The sequence below is a fragment of the Watersipora subatra genome, chromosome 9 (assembly GCF_963576615.1).
Source record: "Watersipora subatra chromosome 9, tzWatSuba1.1, whole genome shotgun sequence".
Taxonomy (NCBI): Eukaryota; Metazoa; Bryozoa; class Gymnolaemata; order Cheilostomatida; family Watersiporidae; genus Watersipora; species Watersipora subatra.
The window spans coordinates 33,290,148-33,307,627 of NC_088716.1; the positions used below are offsets into that span (position 1 = coordinate 33,290,148).

Consider the following 17,480-nt stretch of genomic DNA (forward strand, 5'->3'; position numbering starts at 1 on the left):
TATTGGTCATACTCCAACTGATCAGTGGTCTGTATTGTTCATACTCCAACTGATCAATGGTCTGTATTGGTCATACTCCAACTGATCAGTGGTCTGTATTGGTCATACTCCAACTGATCAGTGGTCTGTATTGGTCATACTCCAACTGATCAGTGGTCTGTATTGGTCATACTCCAACTGATCAGTGGTCTGTATTGGTCATACTCCAACTGATCAGTGGTCTGTATTGGTCATACTCCAACTGATCAATGGTCTGTATTGGTCATACTCCAACTGATCATTGGTCTGTATTGGTCATACTCCAACTGATCAGTGGTCTGTATTGGTCATACTCCAACTGATCAGTGGTCTGTATTGGTCATACTCCAACTGATCAGTGGTCTGTATTGGTCATACTCCAACTGATCAGTGGTCTGTATTGGTCATACTCCAACTGATCAATGGTCTGTATTGGTCATACTCCAACTGATCATTGGTCTGTATTGGTCATACTCCAACTGATCAGTGGTCTGTATTGGTCATACTCCAACTGATCAGTGGTCTGTATTGGTCATACTCCAACTGATCAGTGGTCTGTATTGGTCATACTCCAACTGATCAGTGGTCTGTATTGGTCATACTCCAACTGATCAGTGGTCTGTATTGGTCATACTCCAACTGATCAGTGGTCTGTATTGGTCATACTCCAACTGATCAATGGTCTGTATTGGTCATACTCCAACTGATCATTGGTCTGTATTGGTCATACTCCAACTGATCAGTGGTCTGTATTGGTCATACTCCAACTGATCAGTGGTCTGTATTGGTCATACTCCAACTGATCAGTGGTCTGTATTGGTCATACTCCAACTGATCAGTGGTCTGTATTGGTCATACTCCAACTGATCAATGGTCTGTATTGGTCATACTCCAACTGATCAATGGTCTGTATTGGTCATACTCCAACTGATCATTGGTCTGTATTGGTCATACTCCAACTGATCAGTGGTCTGTATTGGTCATACTCCAACTGATCAGTGGTCTGTATTGGTCATACTCCAACTGATCAGTGGTCTGTATTGGTCATACTCCAACTGATCAGTGGTCTGTATTGGTCATACTCCAACTGATCAGTGGTCTGTATTGGTCATACTCCAACTGATCATTGGTCTGTATTGGTCATACTCCAACTGATCAATTACATTTAACTGATAGTTACATATGATGGCCTCTCGGGTCAGTAGGAACTGCTCATAAAACATTTCAGGAAAACTTTTAGCCGATTAAATCTGTTAACAAAACTTCAGTTTTTTTTGTTTGTTTCATTTCACGAACTCAAATTATTATTTTTTAGTTACCTCAAAATTTCTTTCAAGGTTTGTGTCATACTGCATCACTATTGTGGCATCACTATTGTGGTTGGCTTTAGTTACAAAAGCATTGCTCTATGTATGACAGTTGTTACAAAAGCATTGCTTTATGTATGACAGTTGTTACAAAAGCATTGCTCTATGTATGACAGTTGTTACAAAAGCATTGCTCTATGTATGACAGTTGTTACAAAAGCATTGCTCTATGTATGACAGTTGTTACAAAAGCATTGCTTTATGTATGACAGTTGGTACAAAAGCATTGCTCTATGTATGGCAGTTGTTACAAAAGCATTGCTCTATGTATGACAGTTGGTACAAAAGCATTGCTCTATGTATGACAGTTGGTACAAAAGCATTGCTCTATGTATGACAGTTGGTACAAAATCATTGCTCTATGTATGACAGTTGTTACAAAAGCATTGCTCTATGTATGACAGTTGGTACAAAAGCATTGCTCTATGTATGACAGTTGTTACAAAAGCATTGCTCTATGTATGGCAGTTGTTACAAAAGCATTGCTCTAGTTATGACAGTTGTGCTAGTTGTTGGCAGGCTCACCTTTGAACAACACAATGGTATCATGTGTTGCAGTTGAACTTCAAGCATGAATATGACAAACGAAAAGAGAAGATAGAAAAGAACATTCTTTGTGGAAGAGTTCATCGTAAAGGAGAATCAAAGAAGCTTTTGCATCCCTCTATATCTGCAGAAGTGAAGGTGTCTACAACCGCTACTCAGGTAGAGCCGCCAACTTTTGAAACTCATAGTATTCAGATTTATTGTACGTCAAGGATTATAGAGGTGATCCTTTTCACGTAATTGCTGCTTCTCAGTTTTTCTCCCGAAGATTTGATTTGGTGCAAGTGTGAAAGGCATGTGCTATTAAAATGCTGGCATACGTATAGAGGACCATCAGATCCTCTATACATATCATCTGTCCTCATAAGTCAAAACTAGCCTGAGGGCAGATCTTAGTGAGAGAACTGACTTGTAAGAAGGAATTCCTGCAATCTTTTTGTTTCCTTCATGTAGAAGTATCAATTAGTGACATACGATGTTTGTTTCCTTCATGTAGAAGTATCAATTAGTGACATACAATGTTTGTTCCCTTCATCTAGAAGTATCAATTAGTGACATACAATGTTTGTTTCCTTCATCTAGAAGTATCAATTAGTGACATACAATGTTTGTTTCCTTCATGTAGAAGTATCAATTAGTGACATACAATGTTTGTTTCCTTCATCTAGAAGTATCAATTAGTGACATACAATGTTTGTTTCCTTCATCTAGAAGTATCAATTAGTGACATACGATGTTTGTTTCCTTCGTGTAGAAGTATCAATTAGTGACATACGATGTTTGTTTCCTTCATGTAGAAGTATCAATTAGTGACATACGATGTTTGTTTCCTTCATGTAGAAGTATCAATTAGTGACATACGATGTTTGTTTCCTTCATGTAGAAGTATCAATTAATGACATACAATGTTTGTTCCCTTCATCTAGAAGTATCAATTAGTGACATACAATGTTTGTTTCCTTCATGTAGAAGTATTAATTAGTGACATACGATGTTTGTTTCCTTCATGTAGAAGTATCAATTAGTGACATACGATGTTTGTTTCCTTCATGTAGAAGTATCAATTAGTGACATACAATGTTTGTTTCCTTCATGTAGAAGTATCAATTAGTGACATACAATGTTTGTTTCCTTCATCTAGAAGTATCAATTAGTGGCATACAATTGTGAATTTGTAGATTCAGTTTTACAAGATTTGTTGGAAAAGATAAAAAGAAGTTTTGAGTTGCTTGGGGAGAATAGTTTACCAAAGTTGTTGTTTTTTTGAAGATTGTTTAGTACCCCAATCGCTTGCTATAATTGTGGTATATATAGTTGTTACATGTACATTGTGCTATAATAGTGGTATATATAGTTGTTACATGTACATTGTGCTGTAATAGTGGTATATATAGTTGTTATATGTACATTGTGCTGTAATAGTGGTATATATATAGTTGTTACATGTACATTGTGCTATAATACTTGAAGACCACAATGGAAAAACCCGTGTTGTCACATTTTGTTTTTTTTGGAGTTATTGCTACCTACCTGTAGTTATGGCACTGTAGAATTGTATGGTGAATTAAAAAGTTGGAAAAGCCAGTGTTGTCTAATGGAAATCTAGTTTTAAATTATATGCTCAAATGAATAAACAGTAGATGTCCAAGCCGTAATATTGGAAATCGGCTAAGTCTATCAGCTAACCAATCAAACAGCGTTTTGCTCGTTAACGCGGTCTTGCATTGTTTAAAGGTTGACTTGCAACAAAATTCACATTACAGTTATTTGGTATCAAAAGATTCACCATGTCTTACTCTGTTGTGTTGTAAGCGCCAAATATGTGGAAATTTGATTACAAGCTCTTAAAAGCTCAAAAACGAAAAGCCACCGTAGATTGGAATCTCTTTATTTCTCTGACGTAGTCATGAAATTTGGTTATCGTCTTGTCACGTGATGTTCTCCCGTGAATTGAAAGGGCAATAAAAAGCTCAATATAAAACTTATCGTAGCACTAGTTTATGACAAACACTTCGGGTTTTACCGAAGACCCCTTATCAAATATAGATGCTCGCTACTTTACAGTTTTGTTTTGGTTTGGTCTAATCGGCAAGTCGTAATCTGATCATGTGACCCAATACTTCGCAAATAATTTCTGCAGCCCTTTTCGATTATCACAAATGACCAACAGGCTCATCATGATTATCAGACAATGATATGTACTCCTTCAAGCTAAGGCTAAAAAATTAAACGAATTTTTACGGTAAGTTATAAGATATCACTGCTAAAAGTGACAGCATTAAAATGACGATAAAACAGACGCGTAAGAACAATAGACATGGTTTTATTGAATGCGTGAAGTATATTTGTGAAATATTTCGACGGATAAGATTTCATGAAAGTGTAAACAGAAACCATCTAACACAGCTATGTCACATTTGAGCCATTTTGGAAAGAGAATCCAAACTACTGCGGTCTTGTGGGGCTGCGATTAACTTTTCGTTTTTGAGCTTTTAAAAGCTTGTAATCACATTTCCACATATTTTGCACCTACAACACAACAGAGTGAGACATAGTGAATCTTTTCATATCAAACAACTGTAATGTGAATTTTGTTGCACGTCAACCTTTAATGTTGCTTAGCTAGCATAACGATCGATGCGTAACGCGTGCTTTTTTGTTAAATTATTATTAATAATGATGGCATCTGGAAATAAATCTGAGTAATCAGAATAAACTGAAAATCCTAGAAAACAAGGAAAAGATGGTAGTGCACAAAAGAAAGCAAAAAAGCAAAAGGTTTCTAGCCACACAACAGGAGAAAATTGTTTATGCAAACGGTAAAAATGCTTTGAAATTGTGTGTGCAGCTGACAGCAAAAATTGTTTGCTGATTTTAATCAATTTTACACCACAAAGAATCGACAAGACGCTTATTTATCTTTGCTAATAACTGTGTGTAAAGTGGAGAAAATAAAACCCGTCGAAAGTCACATTGGTCTCGAAGTAGTGGAATTAGATTTGTTCTGTGATGGATACACTGGACAGAACAAAAACTATACACTCATTCACTATTTTCATTGCCTTGTGCATGAGATCACTTTTTTAACAAGATCACAATAAGCTATCCGATGTGTGGACATTCTTACATAGAATGTGATTGAGACATGAATGCGGTGAATTGCAAGTCAGATGTAGATCTACCGTTTGATTGGGTAACGTTGTTTCCAAATTCTCGCAAACATCCTAAACCCTTAAATGTAATTCATCTTAACAGCTCAAAATTCTTCAATAATACAATATTTTAAACAGATGTACCAGACAACTTGCCCAATGAAAACTAGCCCTATACGTCAAGTGAAAGTTGCGAATACGGAAAGCAAGCTCATGGCGTTTTATAGAGAATCATGGAATTGCAGTTACATCGAGAGTGCTATTGAAAAACCACCTAAGCTTTTTTGTTGAACTCAATCAACTTGCATTACCACCAGTCTATTGCCAATCAGCAAAGCAAAACACCAAGATTTGCAGGTTCTTAAACAATTTTGCAAATTAGAAAATCAACCATTTTTTGACAATCTTACAACCAGTGATGTGACAGCAGATAGTGATGAAATTTAGACATTGTAGTGAAACTTTAAACTGCTATTTATTACTGGTTGTGCTACAGTACTTATATTATAGTTAAATATAGTTTAAAGGTTAAAAAATGTAATTTTTTATTGAGCAAAACCTTTTTAGTGCATTCAAATGGAAAAATAGGTGATGTCCGTTGCCAACATGCATGCTCATTTTTGACAACTGATTTACAAAAAATCAATATCCAGAGTTAAAAATGTTATTTTATAAGCAACAAACTATGTATTTGTCAATAAATTTACTTATCTTTGTCATAAACTGTATTTTCATTGCATGGGCCAGTCTCAAAACTTAAAAATTGATTTTCTCAAAACTGCAAAAGTGTGACATCACTGGTTTTTACATTGTGGTCTTCCCTTGTATATAATATTGTTACATGTACATTGTGCTATAATAGTTGTATATACTATTGTTATATGTACATTGTGCTATAATAGTCCCACGACCAAACGAGCGGGAGCGAAGTTTGAGAGTTTTTATGATAAATGCATGTGCACACAACTTACGAAAATTATTCATCAACAATGAGACGAACCCTTGTTTTTAAATCTCATCAACAAATTTAACCATCATTTTGTAGAGTCGTTAAAGTATAATAACAACACAAAACACATATAAGCCTATTTAAATATGTTACCAAGTCTTTGTAAACCGTCGGCATTATCTTAAAACTTACCCATCTGAACGGATTATACACAAATAGACAAATTAATTTGACTGAAATTCTTCACAAAACGCTTGACAAGCTTGGTTTAATAAAAGTTAAGACCGGAAATTGAAACGCCGAGCGACAGAGAACAGAACGATTAGGTCGTGCGCATTTCACTGAAAAACAACGTGCACATTTCACCAGTCTATAGCATTGTCGAGTTGCCGAAGGTTTCTGTAATTAACGTAGGAGTACTGAAATAGGAGTACTTTGGTAGTCTAACTGATGTTCAATGCAGTGTAAGTAAAGGAAATGACGATGAGTTTTTTTCTAACGATCCTCATGAGGTTATTACAATATTTAATTATAAGTTTGGATGACTACAAAACAATGACTACGTAGTACAGATTTTTGAAAAATCTATAAAAAATATTACAACTTATTGATATTGCTAGCTATGACGTTTGGAAATGTCAACAAAATTGTGAATTGGTTTTATATTATTACTATATTAATAATATTGGTTATTCTAATAATATCAGTGCATTTTACTTCTAATATTGGCCAATATTACATTTCTCCTATTGCAGGGGAGAAATATAAACATATAAACTTTTCCTTTCATTATTGGTTTTTGTTGTATATATAATAACACCCACACCCAGTACATTACAGCTACCATTGCAGTTATCCTATTGCACTGCAGTGCCATTTGACTGCTAATATTGCATTTCTCAACCATCAGTACCCTTTCTTTTTTCCAATATCACTTTGGTCGTGGGCTGTATGACAGTGGAATTTCTAGTTGTATATACATACTATTGTTACATGTGCATTGTGCTATAATAGTTGTATATACTATTGTTATATCTACAGTGCTGGACAAAAGTTTGGACTCACCATGCATTATTGACGATATTGAAAATGTGTTAGAGGTTATTGGCTTTAATTTTGGTTCAAACGATGGCAAATTATATATCAAACTGTTCAGAAAAATACTGGCTATACAATGAAATAGGTTTCTATTTTATTATAAACATATCAAAGGTGATCAGGAAGGATTTCCGCAATCATATATGTCATCAACGAAAAACGTCTACTCTGACTTATATTTTGCAACATTAATTTTGATCAAAAACTTTGTATGTGACAAAGATAAGGTTAAAAATTAACTCTCTTATAGGTTGGTGGCCCTGAAAAAAGTTCTTGGAGTTGTTTGAAATAGTTTAGTATTTAATAGCACTGCCCTTGGCTTTGATAACCATTTGACATCGTTTTGGCCTGCTTCTAACAAGTTTGTCCAATTCTTCTACAGTGATGACATGGGTCCAGCCTCTCACTATCTTTTCTATCAGCTCACTTTTACTTGAGCGCTTGTCTTTGCTGATAATTGTCTCAATCCTCTGCCATAGATTATCTATGGGGTTTAAATTTGGACTCTGCGCAGGCCAGTTGATGGAACACACTCTGTTGTTTTCCATCCATTCTTTGACTTTTTTTGCTCGGCGACTAGTCACGTTGTCATCTTGGAACGACCACAATTCTCTGTCGGTAAAGATTTCTCGAGCGCATGTTAGCATCTTTCAACACTCAAATGTATTTTGCTCCATTCATCAAACCATCACAAACTTTCAATTGTCCTACTCCTGATGCACTCATGCAACCCCAAACCATCGCTGAAGTTGGGCGCTTGACTGTTTGGAGGATACAATCTGGTCGGTACTCTTCTCCTGGTCTTCCACAAAATTGTTACCTGCATGGTTCTGTGCAGTGAAAGTTGATTCATCAGAAAACAAAACTCTCTTCCAGTCAGTATGTGTTCAGAACAGGTGCAACTTGGTGTCCACTCCAAACTCTTTTTTGATGGTTTTGTGTCAACAGAGGTTTGCTCTTTGCTTTGCATCTCCTAAAATCACTGGCCAAAAGTCTTTATCTGACTGTTCTAGGGTCAACATTACCCCTTGTACTTTCCTTTCAGTTCTTAGCCAATTCTTGGCTGGTTTTAGGACGATCAGCAAGAGACAGCTTGGCAAGTGCTCAGATGATTTTCAAGGTCTTCCAGATCTGGAACGCGCTTAAGGCTTTTGGTTTAATTCCAGCGCTTCACAGTTGATCTTACACCTTTCTCACTTCATCCAACTTTTTGGGCTATCTTTTTGGCGAACATATTTTTGTGTTCATGTGCAGAGTAACTCCTTGCTTATCTTCAGAAAGCATGGCGGGCATGATGTGTGCATGTAGTGTATAAAGAAACGGAAAATTAGTGTATAAAAAGTCCACTGTTTGATGCAACTTTTATATGCTATGGAAGGCTTTGTCTGTTGCACATTCTTTGCTAAAATGCCAGAAATTCCTCAAATTCAATAAAGAATAAAAAGAAAAATCTTATCACGATTGGATTTCGGCTTTATGGGGTGTTTAATACAGCCAAATTTTGCGAAAAATTTGATAAAATAGTCATTTAATCTTTTCATACTTTAATCATATTATGTAATCCCACGACCAACCAAGAGTGAAACGATTGATTGGGAGAATTATGATAAATGCACATGTGCACACAACAACTCCCGAAAAAATATCCGTTAACGGCCGTCACCAAACCCTTGCAACGAAATCCTATCAACAAATTTAACTATTTTTCAGTAAAGCCGTTTAAGTATAATAATGATACAAAACGCATATAAACCTATTTAAATATGTTACCAAGCCTTTGAAAGGTTACCGCAAATTTCTAAAACTAACCCATCTAATCGGATTATACACAAATAGACAGATTTTTTTGGACGAAAGTCGCCACAAAACGCTTGAAAAGCTTGGATTAATAAAAGTTAAGACCGGAAATTGAAACGCCGGGCGACAGAGAATAGAACGATAAAGTCTTGCGCATTTCACGAAAAAAACATGCACTTTTCACCAGTCTATAGCATTGTCGAATTGCCGAAGGTTTCGGCAATTAACATAGGAGTACAGAAATCGTTTCATTCTTGCCGATTTCAATTTTTTCATTTTCATTTGCCGACATGTTTGAATACTTTCGCATTCTAACTGATGTCCAACGCAGTGTCAGTAAAGCAAATGACGATGATATTTTTTTAACGTTTCTTATGAGATTATTACAATAATTAATTATAAGTTTGGATGACTACGGAAAAATGACTGCGTAGTACAGCTTTTCTAAAAATCTATATAAATATCACAACTTCGTGATATTGTTAGCTATGCCGTTTTAAAATGTAAACAAAGTTGTGCATTGGTTTTATATTATTACTATATAAATAATATTGGTTATTCTAATAATATCAGTGCATTTTACTTCTAATATTGGCCAATATTGCATTTCTCTTTTTGCAGGAGGAGAGATATAAACATATAATCTTTTCATTATTGCTATTTGTTGTATATACTAACACCCACACCCAGTACATTACAGCTACCATTGCAGTTATCCTATTTGAATGCTAATATTGCATTTCTCAACCATCAGTAGTACCCTTTTCTTTTTACCAATATCACTTTGGTCGTGGGCTGTATGACAGTGGAATTTCTAGTATTTATATTAATATTTAATATGTATCATGTAATCAGTAAGAGTTCAGCATCATTTTGAACCAAAAATGGCCTTGATAGGATTAAAATTGATCTGTATATGACAATTTGAACAAATGCATGTAAGGCCCTTAAGAAATGTAAGGGTGAGTTCAAACTTTTGTCCAGCACTGTACATTGTGCTATAATAGTTGTATATACTGTTGTTACAAACACATTGTGTTTGTAACAATAGTATACACCATTGCAATTGCTATGTAACAATAGCATATATGACTCTAGTTACATAGTTGTATATGCCATTGTTACAAACACACTGTTCTATACTAGTTGCATAGTTGTGTCCCGTTGTTGTTGCAGTTTCCCTTGAGGTTATCATACTATATGTAAAAGAATATTCTCACTAATATGTGAACTTTCGATCGCATATTCGATTTTTACTCCGCATAGATGTCAAGCTGAATACGTTACTTGACCTGGTTTTGTCTTATTTTAATTGGCTTCTCTGCTGATAGGTAATATCCTGGCTGGTTGTCATTCTAGTTTAATTTATTATACTAGTTATGCTACAAATAATGTTATGAGTAAAGATGCATAAAATTTAAATTGTAGGTTTCCTATGCCATCTAAAACAGTTTCAAAATGCAGAGTTTTCAAGTTTTAATGGGTTCTAGTGTTGGTACCATTGATTATAGCTACCGTAAAACCTCTAATTGAACGCCACGTGTGTTTGGATGCCAGTTATATCTAAACGCCATCTCTGTTTGACCGCCACTATGAGAAAACGTGTTAAAAAAATATAGCGCCACCCTTTATTTGAACACCACCTCCATTTGATCGCCGCTTTGACTATATTTGATCTTTATGAACCCATAATATCAAATGATCAGTAGAAAGGTGTCCACAAAACCATATTAATAATGAATCATTTACATCAATAACAATCAATTCTCTTGTTGTTCAACTTCAAAGCGTGTAGCTTGTTTTTCATTAGTACTTTGAAAGGCCCCACCATAGAAATAAGTAATACATTGTAACTGTCTCAGGCTAATAGTAATTCTTTGTTTAACGTGGTCTTGATACTTCTAAGTGCATGTATATAAAAAGGGTTTAAATTTGCGGTGGTACAAAGGTTAAGTTTAGCGAGCAAAACATTTATGTGCTGCATTTGTGTTAAATGCGCTGCATTTGTGTTAAATGCGCTGCATTTGTGTTAAATGCGCTGCATTTGTGTTAAATGCGCTGCATTTGTGTTAAATGCGCTGCATTTGTGTTAAATGCTCTGCATTTGTGTTAAATGCGCTGCATTTGTGTTAAATGCAGCTCATAAAAGCTTGGCTTCGCCGAGTACAACCCGTCATTGCCCAGGTAATAAAAAAGGGACAGAAAATTGATTTGTTTGTTAACATATAACAACGTTTGCCATTTTAACTTTCAAACTAAATATCATGAATGGAAAAAGTGTTTTGTCTAATTGAACTAAGTTGAGAAAGATAATAAAAACAACTGAAGGTTTTCAAACTTTGTCAAACAACTTTTAAACTTCATATCTTGACGAAAATGTTTCGTGCAGGTCGAATAAACAAAAACAAAAAACGACTATAAAAGGGTTTAGATGTATAAGTGAAATAGTTAGCAAGTAATAGCTAAATTGGGTCTGTTTGGCTACGATTACAATATGAGATGATTCGGTAATGATACAATTAATACAAACTGAGAAAACAAAATAAAATTTTTGAATATGTTGAATTGATAATAACAATTCTTGCATAGAAGTGTGTGTATAAAAAAGTTTTTGTTCCACCAACATCTATCCATCAAAACTCTGAATAAGACAATACTGGTACGACGATATGTAAAAATGAGATATTGAGTTGTCTTTGTCTGATCGAACGGTGAGAGAATCTAGAGGCATTCCTACTCGAGATAATTCAATTGTTCGCGTGAAAAGTATTAACCTTCACCGCCATTTAGCAATTGAACCTTACGAAAAGCGGGAAATAGAATTCCACAAGGCCGCCGAAAAGCATCGTGTTTCATAGAGTTAATAGGATTTAATCGCCAAATTTTAATTTCGAGAAAATCGATTGTTGATATCATTTTACCAAAAACAAATTAGCCCTAATACGGCGAGGACGAAAAAAAGCATTGCGTTTCATAGAGTTTAAATTAATACGTCATTTTGGTGTGAAAACGGAAAAAAATGTATGCATTATCTAGTAAGAGTGAGCAGTTGTATGAGCTTCCGTGGTCTCGGGGTTAAAGTGTTGGATTATTAATTTGCGATCGCAGTCTTCGTGAGTTGAAGTCCAGCAAAATGTGGAATTTTAATTCCAAAATTTTAATAGCTATTGCTGGACATACAGAAAACAGACGACAAACTTTGAGAAATATATAGATTAGTAAATATAGATATAAAATAAAAATATGTTTTCAAATTAGAATGAAATAAAAGTTGAAAGCTCTAACGAATTGCAAAGCAGAACACAGGCGGTAATATGATCGTAGGCTAATTGCAAGCAATAGATATCAACTGGTAGAGATAATTCTCGGTTTTTCAATGCATATTTATTAAGAGATTTTTGACAAGTTTTAGGTAAGTTAGCAGATTTATAGCATCCTAACGGTTGTATATCGCTTCACCGGAAAAAGAAGGCAAAATATAAGTGGCATTCACCATGCCCGCAAAAGGGCTAAATTTATCTTCCCAAAATTCTGACTATCCATTTAAAAATTACAACGCCAGCTTCTATTTGAATGCCGCCTCCAATTGACCGCCACCATATAGATAAAGGGTTGACAAATAAGCTCCATGGCGTTCAATTAGAGGATTTACGGTATACAAAAGTTTCACAGATTTGATATCGAAAATTCTGTGACATAACTCTAAAATTTATATGATGAAGGGCTATTATGATGAGTGTTTGCTAAGGCTTCATCCCGTGTGATTTGTATATTGCATGTATAATGACGGAGTTCATCCCGTGTGATATATATATTGCATGTATAATAACAGAGTTCATCCCGTGTGATATGTATATTGCATGTATAATGACAGAGTTCATCCCGTGTGATATGTATATTGCATGTATAATGACAGAGTTCATCCCGTGTGATATGTATATTGCATGTATAATGACAGAGTTCATCCCGTGTGATATGTATATTGCATGTATAATGACGATGTTTTCTTTTCATATCCACATTCTATTTGACCCAGCAGTAACAGGTCCATAAACGTTGCTCATTAAATTAAAACCAAAATTTCCCCTTAAAATCGTCTCCCAGAAACTCAACTTATACAAAAGCATCTAAACAATCTTCTCATTTCTTGCAGAAGCCATCAAATGTCAAAAGTCGGACGTCTGCTTTCAAAACATCAAAGATGAATGGAAAAGTGCTGCAGCCTAAATTGAACAGTGATTTTAGAACTGTGCATTATAGAACTCGTAGCAAATGCTCTTTTAAGGAGCAGCTATCAGCTGCGACTGCTCTTGGAAATAGATCATCCACTAAACCCATGCAGTCAAAGTCTTTGGAACAGATCTTTCCTGAAGATGAAAAGGGATGTGATGGTTTGTCTCGGTCCCAGCTTACACTCAACTCTGTTCATTCTGCCTCTGATGTCCAGTCTCGGGCTGCAGTTAGCAACTTGCACCTAGAAAATGATATAATAGATGTGGAGAAGGAGATGATAATGGAGGGACAGAAAGTCAACATGTCAAAGAAAGTCGTGCAAAAAGGTTTATCGAATGACCCGGCAGAGTTGTATGCTCGTAAGATCATGGTGCTTGGTGACAAAATGGCCGCCATTGGAGTCAAGCCTGCATCTTGTGATCACAGCACCTATACATCCACACCTGCCTCTGGGATTATTGATGGATTGGATGCTCTTGACACAGATGATGGAGAAAGGTTTAGGCGAGGTTGTGCCCGTAAGTTCCTTGCAATGTCTTCAGGCTTGTTGAGACACCCTCTTGTTTTCTATCGCAGTGGAATTCAGCTATTCATGCTGAGCGAGTGTGTTCGCAAAATTAGAATAAGCTCATCGATAAGCTAGAGAGCATTGCAGATCTCTGATGTCTTGTTTCTTTCATAGTGAGGACAGGAGGGAGTATTAGGGAATATATGCTAATTGGTAAGGACTTGTGTAGTGAGAACAGGAAGTAGTATTAGGGAATATATGCTAATTGGTAAGGACTTGTGTAGTGAGGACAGGAGGGAGTATTAGGGAATCTAAGCTAATTGGTGAGGACTTGTGTAGTGAGGATAGGAGGGAGTATTAGGGAATATATGCTAATTGGTCCCTCTGAGTGCTCTTGTTCTCGCACTTGTGCTCATTTCTTGGATATCAAGGGCGTGATAAAATAAATGGGTGCCAAAAATGAATGGGTTTTGTAAAAATGGTTATGAAACAGATAAGTTGGTTTAAATCATCTATTTCTTCAAAAAAATAATTTGTAATTGCTTTTTATGCTTGCTTACGAACCGGGCCATAGATGATGACAAGCTCGATTTGTTATCTTTGTAGCTACCGTACTTTTCGGACTATTAGCCGCTACTTTTTTCTGATGATTTTAGCCATGCGGCTTATATAAGGGTGCGGCTAATCTGTGGCTTTTTCCTTCATCGCTAGGGCGCATTAACGGGAATCTCTAATTAGTGCGCTTCTAGCGGTGAAAGAAAATACGAAACAATGCCTCACGGTACAGTTACGTTAGGCACTATGTAAAAAAAGCGTCGGATAATACGAAACTGTGCTGTTCGGCACTGTTCCGTTTTAAACGGCGAAGTTGCTCCGCGTTAAAAGCAGTCTTGAGTCCTGCGGCCTATACAAAGGTGCGGCTTATGTATTGTTTTATTATCGTTTTTCGGAAAATAAAGCAGGTGCGGCTTATATAGGTGTGCGGTTTATAGTCCGAAAAGTATGGTATTTCATCAACAAATCCAGTTGGCTAATGCTTTATGCTATGACAAATGCATTATCACTTCATCAGTTTCTTTCACTGGAAGCTTTGTAACATCTTTGTTTAAGATAGTCAAATACTTATTTTATAAACAAATCCTACTATCATGCTACTGTCATCTGACCTATTATGTTACGTTAGATAACAGTACAATAATAGTGGGCCTTTAAGGCTGGTTCACACTATATCGCCAAATCTCGGCCTTGATGCAACAGTACTTCGGTGATCGTCGATGATAACAATGTTCACACTATCACATACCCATCCGCATTTGCATCAGCAAATACACCGCGACGGAATGTTTTCATTTTTCTTTTTAAATTTTCGCGAAGAAACCTCTTTGTTTTCACATACTAGTCTCGTAGCAACTATCATAAACAGAAACAAATAGATCACGCTATCCGCCGATTTACTATCACCAAAATGGTTCACATTAAAAAGGTAGTCGTCGCTGCTCCGAGAAATATCAGAAAAGTTTAATAGCTGCAAACTTACCCAACGTATCCACGTTGCTTCGTTGATGCCGTCGATGATGATCGTCAAAAGAAAAATGGCGCGTACGGCGATATAGTGTGAACTAGAGTTGCCCCGATTTTAATATCGGTATCGGTGCCAATATGGGTGTTGAGTATCTGAATCGGTATAGGCCGATCTTTTCTTAAAAAATCGGAAACTTCAGATACTTTTTACAGATAAACTATTTAGCAGAAAACTGTATTTTAGCCTGCTACACTAATAAAAAATCATCAGCTGCAAGTGTCTTACTTATACCTAATAAATTCCGGGCCTGTCACACAATCTATTTCATGTCTATAGCCTAATAAACATCAACATAGCTGAGGAATCTTTTGGCTTTAGTCAGGACGTAATCGCCAAGTGCGGTATTTCCCAATTACAGTGATATGATTTATTGCAGCCAATCACGAACAAAAGCACAATGATGGGAAACAAGAATGCGGTGTAATATTTCTATGTACGTACTAGCATTACGAAAGTAATTTGAGCAGTTGATGCACCAAGTTATCTATCTCTCTTGATCCTGATGATATGATGTATCGTTTGCATTGCATAAAATAATCTCAGTGGCCTATCGGTATTTAGCCTGTCCTTCATAATCTGTGGCAAGTGAGCCTTTCTTCAGTACGACTGGCTACATCGACAGTGATGGAAGATAAAGATGTCTCAGTGAGATAATTGAATCACTAACGGTAATTAAGAGAAACATTTATTTGCTCTAAACTTGTACAGGCGCAGCAGTTCTTTCAGCAGTAGAAGCAAGACTTCATTATCACAGAGAAAGCTGTATCACTAACAGTAATTACTATTATTAATAGCAGATTACAAGAAACATGGACTGTTTTGCTACTAGATGCACGGTATGTCAGTATGTGACTATATATACATGTATATCTTTTTTCCATGAATACAAACAAATAAATACATCAATATTTACATTTTCTTTGCATTATATTTGCGTAATAAATTTAAAAATTATCTATGCAACACAAAAGATCTGAATCGGATTATTTTTCAATAAGAATCGGTGTATCGGATTGGTATCTGAATCGGCTGGTGAAATTAGAATCGGGGCATCTTTAGTGTGAACCAGCCTATAGAGGAATAGTAGTAGTATTCACCTTGACTGGGCTGTTCAAAGTGTACATAACAAGAGTGTCAGGTAGGGTATGTAGAGGAATAGTAGTAGTATTTACCTTGATTGGGGTGTTCAAAGTGTACATAACAAGAGTGTCAGGTATGTATGTAGAGGAATAGTAGTAGTATTTACCTTGATTGGGGTGTTCAAAGTGTACATAACAAGAGTGTCAGGTAGGGTATGTAGAGGAATAGTAGTAGTATTTACCTTGGTTGGGGTGCTCAAAGTGTACATAACAAGAGTGTCAGATAGGTTATGTAGAGGAATAGTAGTAGTATTTACCTTGACTGGGGTGTTCAAAGTGTTCATAACAAGAGTGTCAGGTAGGTTATGTAGAGGAATAGTAGTAGTATTTACCTTGATTGGGGTGTTCAAAGTGTACATAACAAGAGTGTCAGGTAGGGTATGTAGAGGAATAGTAGTAGTATTTACCTTGATTAGGGTGTTCAAAGTGTACATAACAAGAGTGTCAGGTAGGGTATGTAGAGGAATAGTAGTAGTATTTACATTGGTTGGGGTGCTCAAAGTGTACATAACAAGAGTGTCAGATAGGTTATGTAGAGGAATAGTAGTAGTATTTACCTTGACTGGGGTGTTCAAAGTGTTCATAACAAGAGTGTCAGGTAGGTTATGTAGAGGAATAGTAGTAGTATTTACCTTGATTGGGGTGTTCAAAGTGTACATAACAAGAGTGTCAGGTAGGGTATGTAGAGGAATAGTAGTAGTATTTACCTTGATTAGGGTGTTCAAAGTGTACATAACAAGAGTGTCAGGTAGGGTATGTAGAGGAATAGTAGTAGTATTTACCTTGATTGGGGTGTTCAAAGTGTACATAACAAGAGTGTCAGGTAGAGTATGTAGAGGAATAGTAGTAGTATTTACGTTGATTGAGGTGTACAAAGTGTGCATAACAAGTGCATGTATATACTCACTCGCGTTAGGCAATTGAAACCCATAGCCCAATACCTACACAAATAGGGCTTGTAGGCTTCGATAACCAAATGTTTGTTATGTAACAAAAACATTCGGTGTGCCGTAAATTGTTTCTATATCGGATTCGTCATTTCTTTCATCGATAATTACCGTGTAAAATGGCATATAAAAGATTATTTTAAG

At 36.0% G+C, this 17,480-nt stretch overlaps 1 protein-coding gene across 3 annotated transcripts in view; it reads left to right on the top strand.

The window, feature by feature from the left end:
* Positions 1–17,480, top strand: part of LOC137403795 (uncharacterized) — a 64,680-nt gene that overhangs the window by 20,528 nt on the left and 26,672 nt on the right. For all 3 annotated transcript variants that reach the window (XM_068089842.1, XM_068089843.1, XM_068089844.1), the window contains exons 16-17: positions 1,944–2,090; positions 13,081–13,678. In XM_068089842.1, the coding sequence (XP_067945943.1) occupies positions 1,944–2,090; positions 13,081–13,678 (745 nt within the window). The remainder of the gene's footprint in view (positions 1–1,943; positions 2,091–13,080; positions 13,679–17,480) is intronic.